This window comes from Plasmodium gallinaceum (assembly GCF_900005855.1).
Source record: "Plasmodium gallinaceum strain 8A genome assembly, contig: PGAL8A_v1_64, whole genome shotgun sequence".
In the NCBI taxonomy this organism is placed as follows: Eukaryota; Apicomplexa; class Aconoidasida; order Haemosporida; family Plasmodiidae; genus Plasmodium; species Plasmodium gallinaceum.
Window position 1 is genome coordinate 251,159 of NW_021628223.1, and position 15,276 is coordinate 266,434.

At 18.2% G+C, this 15,276-nt stretch overlaps 4 protein-coding genes across 4 annotated transcripts; 3 read left to right on the plus strand and 1 right to left on the minus strand.

Annotated features, from left to right (window-relative positions):
• Positions 1 to 1,230: 1,230 nt before the first annotated feature.
• Positions 1,231 to 3,895, plus strand: PGAL8A_00129400 (NIMA related kinase 1, putative; the record flags this gene model as incomplete). The annotated part of the gene is made up of 2 exons (XM_028674816.1): positions 1,231 to 3,557; positions 3,664 to 3,895. The coding sequence occupies 2 exons, from the start codon at positions 1,231 to 1,233 to the stop codon at positions 3,893 to 3,895; spliced, it is 2,559 nt and encodes an 852-aa protein (XP_028526409.1).
• A 1,195-nt stretch (positions 3,896 to 5,090) lies between these two features.
• PGAL8A_00129500 (conserved Plasmodium protein, unknown function) lies at positions 5,091 to 8,929 on the plus strand (the record flags this gene model as incomplete). Its single annotated transcript, XM_028674817.1, has 2 exons — positions 5,091 to 5,105; positions 5,426 to 8,929. The coding sequence occupies 2 exons, from the start codon at positions 5,091 to 5,093 to the stop codon at positions 8,927 to 8,929; spliced, it is 3,519 nt and encodes a 1,172-aa protein (XP_028526410.1).
• A 1,104-nt stretch (positions 8,930 to 10,033) lies between these two features.
• On the plus strand, positions 10,034 to 11,416 carry PGAL8A_00129600 (RNA pseudouridylate synthase, putative; the record flags this gene model as incomplete). The annotated part of the gene is made up of 3 exons (XM_028674818.1): positions 10,034 to 10,062; positions 10,170 to 10,260; positions 10,355 to 11,416. The coding sequence occupies 3 exons, from the start codon at positions 10,034 to 10,036 to the stop codon at positions 11,414 to 11,416; spliced, it is 1,182 nt and encodes a 393-aa protein (XP_028526411.1).
• Positions 11,417 to 12,505: 1,089 nt separating this feature from the next.
• On the minus strand, positions 12,506 to 14,152 carry MSP9 (merozoite surface protein 9, putative; the record flags this gene model as incomplete). The annotated part of the gene is made up of 1 exon (XM_028674819.1): positions 12,506 to 14,152. One exon carries the CDS (start codon positions 14,150 to 14,152, stop codon positions 12,506 to 12,508), a length of 1,647 nt encoding a protein of 548 aa, XP_028526412.1.
• Between the last annotated feature and the right edge of the window lie 1,124 nt (positions 14,153 to 15,276).

The following is a 15,276-nucleotide window of genomic DNA, read 5'->3' on the forward strand; positions in this document are numbered from 1 at the left end:
TTTTTTTTTTTTTTTTTTTTTGCACATTAGTGTGCATAAAAATTAGACATCTAAAAAAAAAATACAAATTTTTAATTTCCATAGTATATATGAATTTATTATATGTATATTAAGAACGAATAACACAAAAAAAAAAAAAAAAAAAAAAAAAAAAAAAAACTAAAATAAAATAAAATAAAATAAAATAAATAAATTAATAAATAAATAATAAATTGGAATTACATATTATTTTTACTTTGTTTATTATTTTTATTACTAGCACATCTTCTTCAAATAAAACAATCATATTTTGTATTATTTTTTTTTTTCTTTTATTAAATTATCATTTTTTGCATTTATCTTCTGAATTAATTCAATGTATTGTTATAATTTATTCCGCTAAAAATAAAATAAAATAAAGAATAAAAGCCATTTAAGCACCTATAAGATTTTTTTTTTTTTCATTCATTATTATCGATTCTTTTATTTTTTTTTTATATAAAGTAATATTTTAATTTTTGGAAGATATTAATTATAAATATATTTGTAAAGAATATTTTATAACATAATTTACGATAATATTTTTTTTAATTATTATGAAGAGAATGGTATATATATGAGAAATAAATGGAAAGAAAAAAAAAAATGATACAAATAAAAATGAAAATAATTATAATAAAAGCTTAAGATAACTCCTATTTTTTATTCAATAAATATTAATTATTGTATGAGATAAACAAATTAATAAGGCATTATTGTTATATGTTAAATGTGAAATAAATTCATAAGAAAGCATGAATATTATTAAAGGAACTTAAGATGTTTGAAAAAATGTTGATAACAAAAAAAAAAAAAAATACTTCATAAAAATTACAAGAAGCTTTCATTGTAATATTTGTTCCTCCCGTATACATATTATATTAATATTTTAATAAATTTTTAGCAATTTTAAAGAATTAAATTATTATTTTTAATTTATATTTGTTTAAAATACATATTTATTTTATTTTATTTATTTTTTTTTAAATTAAATATATTTAATAAAAAAAAAATTGTCTTTTTAAAAATAAAAACATTTGTTTTTATTTCTTTTTTTTTTTTTGAATGTTTGTATATATATATATATATATATATATATACATATATAAATATATATTTATATAGACTAAAATATATGCTTATAATGGCATATGAATAATTGAATCAATTTTTATTTTTATAATTCATACAAAAAAAAAAAAATTGAGTAAAATGCCAAGTAAGTATGATGACGGTGAAAGTCGTTTAAATGAATATGAGGTTGTTAAAAAAATTGGCAATGGTAGATTTGGCGAAGTATTCTTAGTAAAACATAAGAGAACACAAGAATTTTTTTGTTGGAAAGCTATTTCTTATAGAGGTTTAAAAGAAAGAGAGAAATCTCAGTTAGTCATTGAAGTAAATGTTATGAGAGAGTTAAAGCATAAAAATATTGTTAGATATATTGATAGATTCCTAAATAAAGCAAATCAAAAGTTATATATATTAATGGAATTTTGTGATGCTGGGGATTTATCTAGAAATATACAAAAATGCTATAAAATGTTTGGGAAAATAGAAGAACATGCAATTATAGATATAACAAGGCAACTATTACATGCTTTAGCATATTGCCATAATTTAAAAGATGGACCTAATGGGGAAAGAGTGCTGCATCGAGACTTAAAGCCTCAAAATATATTTCTATCAACAGGAATAAGACATATAGGAAAAATAACAGCACAGGCAAATAATTTAAGTGGTAGACCTATAGCAAAAATTGGTGATTTTGGTTTAAGCAAAAATATAGGAATAGAAAGCATGGCACATTCGTGCGTTGGGACCCCATATTATTGGTCTCCTGAATTATTATTACATGAAACAAAAAGTTATGATGATAAAAGTGATATGTGGGCCCTTGGTTGTATTATATATGAATTATGTTCAGGTAAAACCCCTTTTCATAAAGCAAATAATTTTGCTCAATTAATATCTGAATTAAAGAAAGGACCTGAATTACCAATAAAAGGAAAATCAAAAGAGTTAAATATATTAATTAAAAATTTATTAAACTTATCTCCAAAAGAAAGACCAAGTGCTTTACAATGTTTGGGATATCAAATCATCAAAAATGTTACTCCATCTGTTATAAACAGAAAAGATTCATCTGCAGAAATATCAAAAATGGATAATTGTAAAACTATAGAGGTAAAACCTTATGTTATTCCTCAAAGCGAGTTAATAAATAAAAGAAACAGTGAACATGAAAGAAGTTCAAGTTGCTTAAGTAGACAAAGTGCTAATCATATAACTAAAGATAATTTGAATTATAATCAAGACATAAATAATCATATTATAATAAATGGACAATATCCTAATAGAGAAAAGAAAAAATTATATGATATAGAAAAAGAACGATTAGTAGAAAAGGAAAAAATGAAAAGAGAATTAATAGAAAGAGAGCAACTTGAGAGAAATAGAATAGAAAAGGAAAGTACTCAAAGAAAAGCTTTAGAAATTAAATTAATGGAAAAAAAGCGTTTGGAGAGAGAAAGATTAGAAAGAATTGAAAGAGAAAAGGCAGAAATAATAGAAAGAGGAAAAATAGAAAGGATAGAAAGAGAAAGAATGGAAAGAGAAAGAGTACAAAAACTTGAAAGAGAAAGAATAGAAAGAGAAAGAATACAAAAAATTGAAAGAGAAAGAATAGAAAGGGAAAGAGTACAAAGACTTGAAAGAGAAAGAATAGAAAAAGAACGGAGGGAAACTTTATTTACAATGGGAATAGATAATAATAATATGGACCTCATAGAAAAAATAAGATTACAATCAAAAAATCAGGAGAGTTATAATTCTTTCTCAAGGATGAAAGAAAAATATGAAAATATGAATAATTTAAAAAATTATATGTATGCTAATATGAAATCAAAAAATTATGATGATGAAAATTTTGATAAATGTGATATGAATACTTTTTTAAAAAAAAACTCCATTAGTACTATTTCCAGCAAAAATATGCAAAATTATAGCAATAATAGTACACAAATTAATAACAATTACAGTGGTGTCGACGGTTATAGTGGTTATAATAATCATAGTACATTGAGTCACTATAGCAGTAACTCTGTAGAAAGTGTGAAATATAAAAATAGTAATAAATATCAAGTAAACACTACAAAGAACACAAGAGATTTGTACAATGAAAATAATGAGTCTACTTATAAAATCCCTAAATATGAAAAAAAATTCAAAGATAATAATAATACATGTAAAAGTAGTAGAATATCAAACATATATTTTAATGATAGTGCTAGGCGAAGTGTTAGTGCTTTACCACATATGAATAATCTTAGTAGACGCAAGTCAAGTATGTATGTATGTAAAGATAATGAATATAATAAAAATAATATACAGGAAAATAGAAATTTTGAAAGTCTTGAAAAAGATAGAGAATATTTACTAGAAAAAAGAAAAATATTATTGGAAAAAGAAAAAGAAATTTATGAAAGAATAAGACAGAACAACAATTATACATACTCTACCATGCAAAGATATGATAGGTATATTCAATTAAATTAGTAAAGTATATTAGTTAATATGGATATTTTTATACTTTATTAGTATTACTATTATTTTTATTATTATTATTTTTTTTTTTTTTAATAGATGTGAAAATATGAGAAATATAAACAAATTAAATGACCAAGAAAGCAGACGTAATAGAAGTATGTCTGTATGCGTAAATGAACAAGAAAAAAGGAATTCATTTAAAATGAAAAATAAATATGGAAATGATGAAAATGAATATATTAGAAATAGAAATATTTACACTTTAAAAAATTTAATACATAATAATGAAGACGATACATACGATAGAAATTTGTATAGTTGCAGATGAAGGAAGAAAAAAATATTATAGTTTTATTTTTTTTTTTTATTTTGTTCCTACTTTTATATAAAACATTTTTATATATTTTTATTTGAACATTATTTTATTATAGTAATTTTTTTTTCTTTATTCTGTCATTTAATTACATAGTATGGCACAAATTTATATATATATACTTTATTATGCTATTGTCATAATTTTTCTTTTTCTTTTTCTTTTTCTTTTTCTTTGTTTTTTTTTTTTTTTTTTTTTTTAGAATGGTGTAAAATATATACATTTTATTTTGGAATAAAATATGGCAAATATATATTTATATATTCTTTTTTTTCATAAATGAAACATATTTATGTTTGTATCTTAGTATAAATATTTTAATTTGAATTTGTTTTGGTACCATTTAACAATTATGTTGTTAATTTTATTAAAAATATTCTTTTTTTTTTTTTTTTTTTTTTTTTTTTTTATTTTTATTATTTTCATGTTTGATTTACCAGAAAAAAAGAAGACCAAAATAAATATTGCATAGTATTTAAATATTTCATAACTTTTTTCTTTTTCTTTTTCTTCTCTTTTTTTTTTTTTTTTTCTTTTTTTTTAAAAATAAAATTTTAAAAATATAAATATATATATATGTGTATTTACTAATTTTGTATATATTTTTGATGCACATAATACTTATAATTTTAAATAATTTTTATTTTTACATTATAACACTTGAAATTATCTTTATTAAAACTACATTTTTTAATTATTTTTTATGTATTTTTTTTTCCCCCATATTTATTTTATTATAAAATTCTTCAGAAAATATATGAGTAATGTTTTTAATAATATATAATAATTTATAACACTTTTTTATTGAAAAACTTTTTTATAAATATATAAAAATAGTATAAAGTAATTATTAATATTTATTTAGAATTTGTTTAATTTTCTTATATTATTTTTATTATTTTTTTTAAATGTAATAGAAAAATTTAACATATTTACATTATATATATATAGATAACAATATTTTTTTTTTTAAATAATTTTTTTTTAGAATTTCGAAGTTTTTTCTTATTTTAAATATACAATAAAGGATGAATATTAAAACTTAATAAAAAATAAATTCATTAAAAAAGGATGTAACAAGCATTATTTCCTATAAAAGCTTATATATTACAAATATTTATCAGATGCTTAGTTTTTAATTATATACCACATGGATAAATTAGAAGTAAAAGTTAAAAATAAAAAATTTTATATTTTTATATTTTTTTCTTTTTTATATTCTTCTATATTAGTGTTTTTGTTTATTTTTACTTTAATTTAAAATATGATTCCTTTTTTATTTAATCATTTTAAGCTTTATGAAATACATAAATGAATGTTTTATAACTATATTAAAAATTTTAGTTAAACATATATATTTATTTCTAATTTACCTGCATAATGCATAAAAAAATATAAATGAATTTTATGAAAAAAAAAATATTTATTGTATATGTTTTTATGTCAACATATATATTTATAAATTTTTATATATAAATTTAACAGAATGCTGGTATTTCAAATTTCATAGTTGGTCAAGAATTAGTAATAGATAAACTATTATTTGAAAAAAAATATCTTAATAATCAAAGAAAAAATAAATTAAAAAATGGTTGTAAACTAAACTATTATTTAAATGAAAAATTTAATATTTTTTTGGGTTATGATAATTTTATGAGAATTGTCTTTAAAAAGAAAAAAATATTGAGAGATGATAAATTGAAAAAAAAAGAAAAAGAATACAATAAACATAGAAAAATAAATGATCCATGTTATAAAGATGATAAAGATAGCAAAGGAAAATCAAATAAAATTAATAATTTAATAGAAAAGGATTTTTTACATAATAATAATATTATAGATAATATTATAGATAATAGTAATAAACAAATTAGTAATGTAAATACACAAGAAAATATCCATTTAATTGAAAAAGATTATGACAAGATAAAAAAGGAGAAAATGAATGAAAAAATTACTGAGAACAAAGAATACAACTATTCTAAAGATATATCAAATCTAAAATACGAGGAAAAATACAATATAACTAATAAAATAGAAAACCCCTTAACTTGTGAAAAATCTCAAATATTAAAAGAAAATTATAACAATAAATTAGAAGTCAATGATAATAATTATATGAACAAACTGGAAGGAAAAGATTATATAGAATATAAGTTACATAACAATAATAATGTTTTGAAAGAAATAACAAATGAAAGAATTCTCTTTCAATCTGATAATATTCAAAAAAGTCTTAACAATAATTATGTAAATAATGTAGACTTAAAAGATGACAATAATGAAATATCTGATGATTTTCAGGAACTATTATCCCTTAGTTCATCATCTAGTTATTCAGATACAAGCGATATATCTAACATTTCTCCTGACTTGTTATGTTTTGAAAAACAGTTTAAATATATATATGATATGTATAAGCAAAATGATAAAAATGTATTTTTGTTTTATAACCCACCTGTGTGCAAATGTATCAACAAAATATTGAAAGAAAAATATTTTCGTAAATTAAATATAAAATATCCATGTCTTTTTAATTGTTCATTTAATAATGATAATAAAGATATAATAAAAATAGAAGGAAATAATGAAGATAATAATAAAAATGAGAATAAACTACTTACATATAGTGAGATATCTTCTGATGCTGTAGAAATTAAATTATATGCAAAAGCATTTTTTGAATTTTATTTTTTTGAAAAATATTTTTATTATTGTATGAATAATAAAAATATGTTAAACTCGTTTGAGAATTTTAATGATAATATCATAAAGGTATATAAAGAAGAAAAACAAGAAAGAGAAATAGATAATGAAATAGAAAAAAAGGATGAATATGAAAAGAACATACATAAAATATATGAAAATGATGAAGAAAATTTAGATCCACAAACAAGCAAAACTAATAGTAATAAAACTGAAATTAAAAGTATATCTAATTTTCCATTTAACACAGAGGAAATGTTGAATTTATATTTTGATAAATGTTTATATAAAATAATTAAAAGAAAATCAAAGATATGTGATAATAATGCATGTTGTGGTTTATTATATATACCATATAGCTACATTGTTGTTATATTGAATAGAAAAGTTGAAAATTTAACTTATGCTTGCAACAATTTAAACATTCCATCAAATACAGATATTTATTATAATAACAAAAAAAATGTAATTACTGTTTGCACAAAAAATTCTGAACACGAATTTTTCTGCTATTATTGTTTAAAACAAAATAGTCATGTTAAAAATATTTTAATTTATGATGTTTATTTTGAAGGTTTTATACCGTTTTTTAAACCAATACTTAATTTAAAAAATAAAAAAAACCAAGAAAAAATTTTCAATTATATAAATTATAATAAGAACATAAATTTATCTATTGTCTTTTTTTTAACTAATTCCACAAAATCAAAAAAAAAAAATCTAAGTGAATGCACAAGTTATTATAAGTCTAAATGTAATTCAAATATTATAAATGAAAAAAAAAAAAAAAAAAAAACTGAAGAAAAAAAAGAAAAAGAAAAAGGAAATGAAAAAGAAAAAACTGAAGAAAAAAAAGGAAAAGAAAAAGAAAATGAAAAAGAAAAAATAGAAGAAAAAAAAAAAATGAAAAAAAAAAGTGATAAAGAAATAATGAAAGAAGATTCTGGTGAAGATTATTATGATGAAGAAACTTTAAAAAAAAAATATGATGAAATAAAAAGTATGAAGTTAAGAATATGTAAAATATATAATATAAATCATCGAAATGAATATAAAAGTGTTAATTCTAAAAAAATATATTCAAATTTAAATAATGAAAATGAAGATGATGACATTGAAAATTATTTCTCCAACATATGTAATGGTAATGAAGTAATTAATAATATGAACATAAAGATGGTTGTTGATAAAATTATAAAAATTATAAACAAAAAAGATAATATTTGTAATGAAAAATGTATATACTACAATTATAATAATTGTACTATGAAAAATAAAGATGTGCAAATATATTTATGTGAATCAATTAATTCATTTGGTTTTGATCGACGTCCTTTATGTGTCAAAAAAAGAGAAGTTATTTTATCATCATATGTTCACTTTCACAAAATTATTAATAATTACTACATATATAAAAATAGTAAATATTTAGATAATATAATTAAGAACGAATTAAATGAGGATGTTTTTAAAAAAGGAATAATGAAAAACCAAATATTAACATTGGATAGTAGTATAGAAAAGTTACAAGATAATTGGTATGAAAATGATTTAAGTAGCATTTTATTTAAAGACAATAACGTTATCTCAAAAAACAATGAAAATGAAAATTTTAACATTACTAATCATAATATTTGTTGTGATAAGAAAGGAATTAACTTGAAATCATTTTCAGAAGAAGAAAAAAATAAAAATAAAAATATAAACACAGATCATGTATTTAATGACACATTTTTCATTTTTAATGATAATTCTGATTTATATACAAATGAAGAATATAAAAAAAATAAATTAGAAAATTTAAATAAAGTTAATGAAAATAATAGAAATAAAAATATACCAAATCCAAATAATTATATATGGGATAAAATATGCACAAATTTTATGCAAAGTTTATTTAATATATATGTTTGTTCTTATTTAATGAAACAAAATAATTATAATTTATCAGAAATAGAAAAAAAAAAAAAAAAAATTTTTAAAGAATTTCCATACGAAAAGAAATTAAGTATTATAAAAAAATATTACTATTATTTATTTGATATTTATAAAAATAGATTTAATATTAATTTAAATAAAAAAGAAGAAGATACAATACATGAAAACAATTGGATAAACGAAGATTCATATTTACTGAATAATATATCAAAAAAGAGAAAAAATGATGAAAATATTATAAATAAAAATTCCTGTGAGAAAGATGAATGTAATAAGAAAATCACTAATAATATTAATAATGAAAATAATGATTCTCATAAAAGTAAGAAAATGAAAAAAGTATAATATACTAACGAAAATTTATATATTCCCTAAATCATTTGGTAACATATGTCCAATAATTTTGTTCGTATTTATAAAAATTACTACAAAAAGAAAAAAAATTTTTTTTTTTGCATATTTAAAATTTTAACTTTTAAAACTTATAAAAATTAAAATGAAACTTTTTAACAATTTATAAAAAATATCTTCTTTTATTTGTTTTTGAAATATATATGTAAACTAATATCTTTTCTTTTTTAATTATAATAAATGCGAATAAATTAAAAATTATAAAAAAAACAATAAGTTTTTTCTTAAATTTATCATAAAATTATAATTAAAACCATTTAAATGCTGATAAAAAAAAAAAAAAAAAAAAGAAACTTTTTTATGGAAATATATAAGGAAATATAGATTAATTTCATTTAAGTTTATAATAATAAAAATATTTTTATTATATGCATTTTTTTTATTATATACATTTATCTTTTTTAATTTATCAAATAATTATTTTATCTATTTTAAAAATTTTTTATTATTTATAAAATAAATTTCATTACGTTATTAAAATTTATATAACTAAAATGTTATATATGAAAAAAAGAATTTTATATTTATTTTCTTCTATTTTTTAAAAATTGCAAAAAAAAAAAGGAAAATACATATTATTATATACGAACAACGATTTTAACTGAAACTAAAAGCACATGTGTATGCAACTAAATAATTTTTATATTTTATAAAAATATTTGTTTTTAATATTTGAATGAAAGTTTAATTAAAATTTTTCTTATTAATTTATACATATTTTTTTTTTTTTTTTTTTCTATATAACCTTTATTTCATTATTCTAAAAAAGAAACAATCTCTAAAGAAAAAAAATGTAATTTTTTATATAATTTTTATAATTTTTAATATTTTATATTTATTTATATTTTTTATGTATTTATTTATTTATTTTTTTTTTTTTTTATGTTAATACATAAAAGTGTAGATTTTTTTTAAAGAAAAAATAATAATTAATAATTTCTTTTAAAAAAAACATAAAGTAAAATGAATTTTTCTTTTTCATGTAAATATATATAAATATTTTTTTTTTTTTATTTTATTTCAAAAATGTGAAAAATCATGTTCCCAGCAGTCCAGATAAAAAAAACGTATAAATTTAATTATGTATTTTTAAAAAAATTTAGATAAAATCTAATATTATTTTATCACATATATATTTTTATTTTATATATATATATATATATATATTTTGTAGAACATTTTTAAGACTTTCGAAAATACTTTCATTATCATCAATTACATCAAGAAGTAAAGCACAAGAATTAATAAAAAACGGAAAAGTTAAGGTTAAAATAAATATATATTTTTCTCTTTTTTTTTAATATTTTTAAATAAATAAAGAAATACAATTTCTTTAATTTGTATGGAATTTTTGTATAGGTGAATAATCAAATAATAAATAAAAATGTCTTAACAGATGTAAATTCAAATATTGAAATAAACGGAATTAAAATAAATGTAGATATAAGAACAAAATTATGGGGTATATATAAACCAAAACATGTATTTTGTAATACGGATAAAAATTATGAATATGAAGAAAAAGAAATTGCTAATAATAATAGGATGCTAAATGACAATAAAATGAACTATCAAAACTATGAGGACAAAAAATATATCAAATATTTAAATGATAATAATAATAGAAAAATATCATTAATTGATAGTAACTGTGATAAAACATTAGTCATTAAAAGTAATTCATCAACTAAAAATGAAACAGAAATTCGAAAAAATTTTGATCGAAATTTTTTAATAGAACCTAATAAAAGAGAATTATTAGTAAGTAATAATATAAGAGTATCAAGCAATTCAAAATTAAATATGAATATTTTTGATTTTATACGAAAAAAAAATATATTGTATGAAAAAAAAAATAAAATAAACAATTTTATACCTGATCATTTAATTATTATAAATAGTCTTGACTCTCATAGTGAAGGATTAGTTTTATTTACGAATGATGGAGATTTTGCAAAAAATTTAAGAAATGTAAATAATAATATATTAACAACATACTTAATAAAAGTACAAGGTGAACTTTCTCAAGAAAAGTTAAAGTTGTTAGAAAAAGGATGCACTATAAGGAATACGCGTATTTCTCCATTAAGTGTAGAAATAATAAAATCAAAATTTATGAGTAAATGGATTAAATTAACATATGTAGAGAAATCTAAAACTGATTTAGATTTTTTATTTTCTAAATATAATCTAGTTATAAGAAAATGCAAAAGATTTTCATTTGGACCTTATAAATCTTCCGATTTATCTGAAGATTTTTTTATGCCACTAAAAGTACATTCAACAATTAATCATTTACTACCTAAATATACATCGAAATTAACTTTAACTGAACCAGATGGAAATAGAATAACAGATTCTAATGAAAAATATATATATGTAAAAAATTATTTACAGAATACACTAATTCAAAACAATTAACAGAAATATATATTGTATATATACAAAAAAGTAGAAATTGTTAAATATAAAATGATTTAAATATACAATTTTTTTTTTTAGAAAATAATATTTTTTTATATTTTATAAACTTTCTTTATTTAAAATATATAGACTACATATATAAAAACTTCGTTAAGAATAAAGCAAAAAATCATTTTTTCTTCCTTTACTTTTTCACCGATATTTTTTTTTTTTTTTTTATCAAATTTTATTTCCTTTTTATTTTCTCTAACTTTTTTATTTTAAAAATAATAACAAAAAATTCATATTATATCTAGAAAATTAAATTATATTTTATTATTTTTTACTAAAATATTCTAATTCCTATTTTATTAGAAATATAAAAACATTTATTAAATTTCTATTATTACATATAATTTAAGGAAATAATAGCCTTAAAAATTAAGTGGAGTTAAAAAAAAATTTAAGGAAATTTATATAATATACAAAGGAAAATTATATATATTTATATATATATATATATCTTTTTTATTTTAAAAAATTATTATACACAAAAAAAAAAAAAAAAAGAAAAAAGAAATAAAAAAAAAAAAAGAAATCGTACAATCTAAAATTTCTTAAAGATAAATATAAGTTTATATATATTATACAGGTGTATATAAAATTAAAAAATACTATTTGAAAAATTTTGTTATTATATTAAGCAATAATACTCCTTTTCATATATTTTTTATTCTTATGCATATTACGAAATTCTATAAGGTTAAATCATGTTTTCATATTTTATATATAATATAAAAAATAAGTACAAAATTTTTTTTAATTATTATATGTATTTCTTTATACTAATATACAGATAATAAAAATTATGAAAAATTTTCTTTGTATTTTTTTTAAAATAAAAGAAAATTTTTTAACAAAATAAGGTGAATCTTCATAAATTTCAAATATGAAAATACCTTAATGTAGTAATGAAACTTTTAATTATACAGGTAGACTTATATTTTTTTTTCAGTAACTAAATTAAAAGCTCATTCTATATTACTCTATTAAATATTCACAAAAAAAAAAATTATTATTATTTTTATATTCATTTTAATATTTTTCTTATTGATCTGTTACTTCATTTGCTTGTTCTCCTGTTTCTTCATTTACTTGTTCTTCATTTCCTTCATTTGTTTGTTCAATGTTTTCTACATTTCCTTCATTTACTTGTTCTACATTTCCTTCATTTGTTTGTTCAATGTTTTCTTCATTTACTTGATGTAAGTTTTCTTCATTTACTTGATCTCTTGTTTCTACATTTTCTCCATTTACTTGTTCTCCTGTTTCATTAACCATTTCTGTTTCTACTTGTGTTTCTCTTATATCAACCTCATTGTTATCTTGAAATTTGCTTGTATAAAAATTAATTTCTTCTATAATATTATCAATATGTCTTAGTAGATTAACTTCTCTTTGTGGTAATGCTTCTTGTAATTCATTTACATCTTCATATATATCTCCTGTATTATTATTAGGTATATTGTTTGCATTCATATTATTTCCTGAATTTTTCAAATTTATATCTAACTTGGTATTTTGTTTAGGGAATATTTTACCTTTAATAAATTTCAAGAAAATTCTAAGTTTGGTAAGTAATAGTTTTACACCAATTTCTACAATTCCCTTTTTCATATCTTCTATATTAATTTGTTCGCTAAAGGTTGGTTCTGGTTCTCCATTTTCTTTTGCTTCTTTTTTTTTGTAAGATGTATATGCATCATATAATGCTTTTAATAAATGTTCCTTTAACTTACTTAAGAAAATAGTTTTTATACTATTCATAATAAATTCATAAGAAGTTAATCTTGTTTTTAATTGATCTAATTGGTTAACGACTGCTTCATCCAAGTTTGATGCAGTAGTTTCTGCAGCTTTACTATCTTTATTTATTAATTTATCTAATAATTCTTTTCCATCTAACATGTTAACTAATTCTTTTGTTACAACATCATCACTAGTAATTACTGATTTTTTTACGGTATCCAATAATTCTTCTCCTCCCTTACCTATAATATCTTGTAAACCATTTTTTACTAAACTTTCTATATTAAAATTACCTAATTCATAATTTTGCATATTAGAAAATTTTTCAATTCCTTCATTAATATCATCTAATTCTTTTTTTAATTTATACAATTCCTGTAATTCTTGAATTTCTTTTTGTCCTTCTGTAGCTAATTCATTTTGAATTAATTCATGGTTCCTTTGAAGATAATCAACATTATTTCTTAAATTCATCAACTGGCTACTCAAATTTGCAATTGTTGCGTTATTATCACGATTAATTAACATGACTGTTTTATTCTCTTGTATACCATCTATTATTTTTCTTAACATATCAATATCTCTTTTTTGAATTTCCACTACATTAATTAATTCTTTTAAGTTATCTGCATTTGTTCTAACGTTTCCTGTAAATTCTTCTGGTTTAATGTTAACTAATAAGTTTCTTAATGCGTCTTTATTTTTTAAAAGTTCTTCACATTCTTCTTTAGTGATTACACAATTTTCTTTTTGGAGATTATTAAATCCACGAAAATTACTATTCTCATTACAGTATTCACATTTAATAAGTTTTAATAATTGTTCATAATTTTTCAAAAGGCATTCCTCACAAGATTTAAGAACTGCATTTTCATATCCTGCATTTGTTAAACTATTATTAATTAAAAAAATAACAAAAGTAAAAAATAAAAAATGTTTAGCCATTGTTAGTAAAAAATAAATTTTTTTAAATTTTTATTCCAAAATTTTTTTTTAAAATATATATATATGCACTAAAAAAATATATGTATTATGTTTTATAAATATAATAGAATAGAAGCATTTAAGTTTAAAATTTCCATAATTTTAAATAAATTACACTTCAAAAAAAAAAGTAACTTGAAAAAAAAATAATAAAAAATGAAAAATTTATAAGTTTAATACAACATATATTATTTAATTTTTTTTTTTTTTTTTTTTTTCTTCTATTACAGTTGTAAATATGTTTAGAAAAATTCAAATTAATTAATCAATACAATTTATTACTTAAAAAGTGCATGCAAGGAAAATATGTGTATACTTTATATATATATATATATATATAAATAAAATATTTACTTTTTTAAATAAAAATTTATATTTATGTATTTTTAAAGAAATATTTGTGTTGTATTTTTTAAATTAACAACAAAAAAAAAAAAAAAAAAAAAAAAAAAAAATAAAAAAAAATATAACTCTTAATAATTAATACAAATATGTGTACAACTAAAAATATATTTTTATAAATTTAATATAATTTTAAAAAAAAAATAAGTTGTAAAAAAAAAATTTTAACAAAAAATAAAATGTGCGTTATTTTATTCATATAAAACCGTTTTAAAATATTTTAACTTTCTAATAGTGTTGTAACAAGAAAAATTCAATTTCCACATAAGAATTAGCTGTCTTTTTATTTTCTTTTGTTGAATCTTTTAATTAATATACGGTTGCTATTTTTTATTTATTTTAATCTAACACGAAAATTTATATATTATCAAAAAATAATTTTAAAAAAACTACAATCAAATGTTAATGCACCCCAAAAAAAAATTATCATTTTTTTTTTTTTTTCTAAATATAAACCATTATTAATAAAAATATATTATCAGCATAAAACATTATTAATACAAAAAACTAACGGTGTAAAATCTTATTTGCAGAAATTATCATCGATTAAAATTATTATATATAAAAAAGAAGTATTATAAATTAAAATTTTATTAATGCAAAAAAAAAAAAAAAAAAAAAAATAATAAATAACTTAAAATATAGGTGTAAAAAGAAAAAAAAAGAAAAAATAATACTTTTAG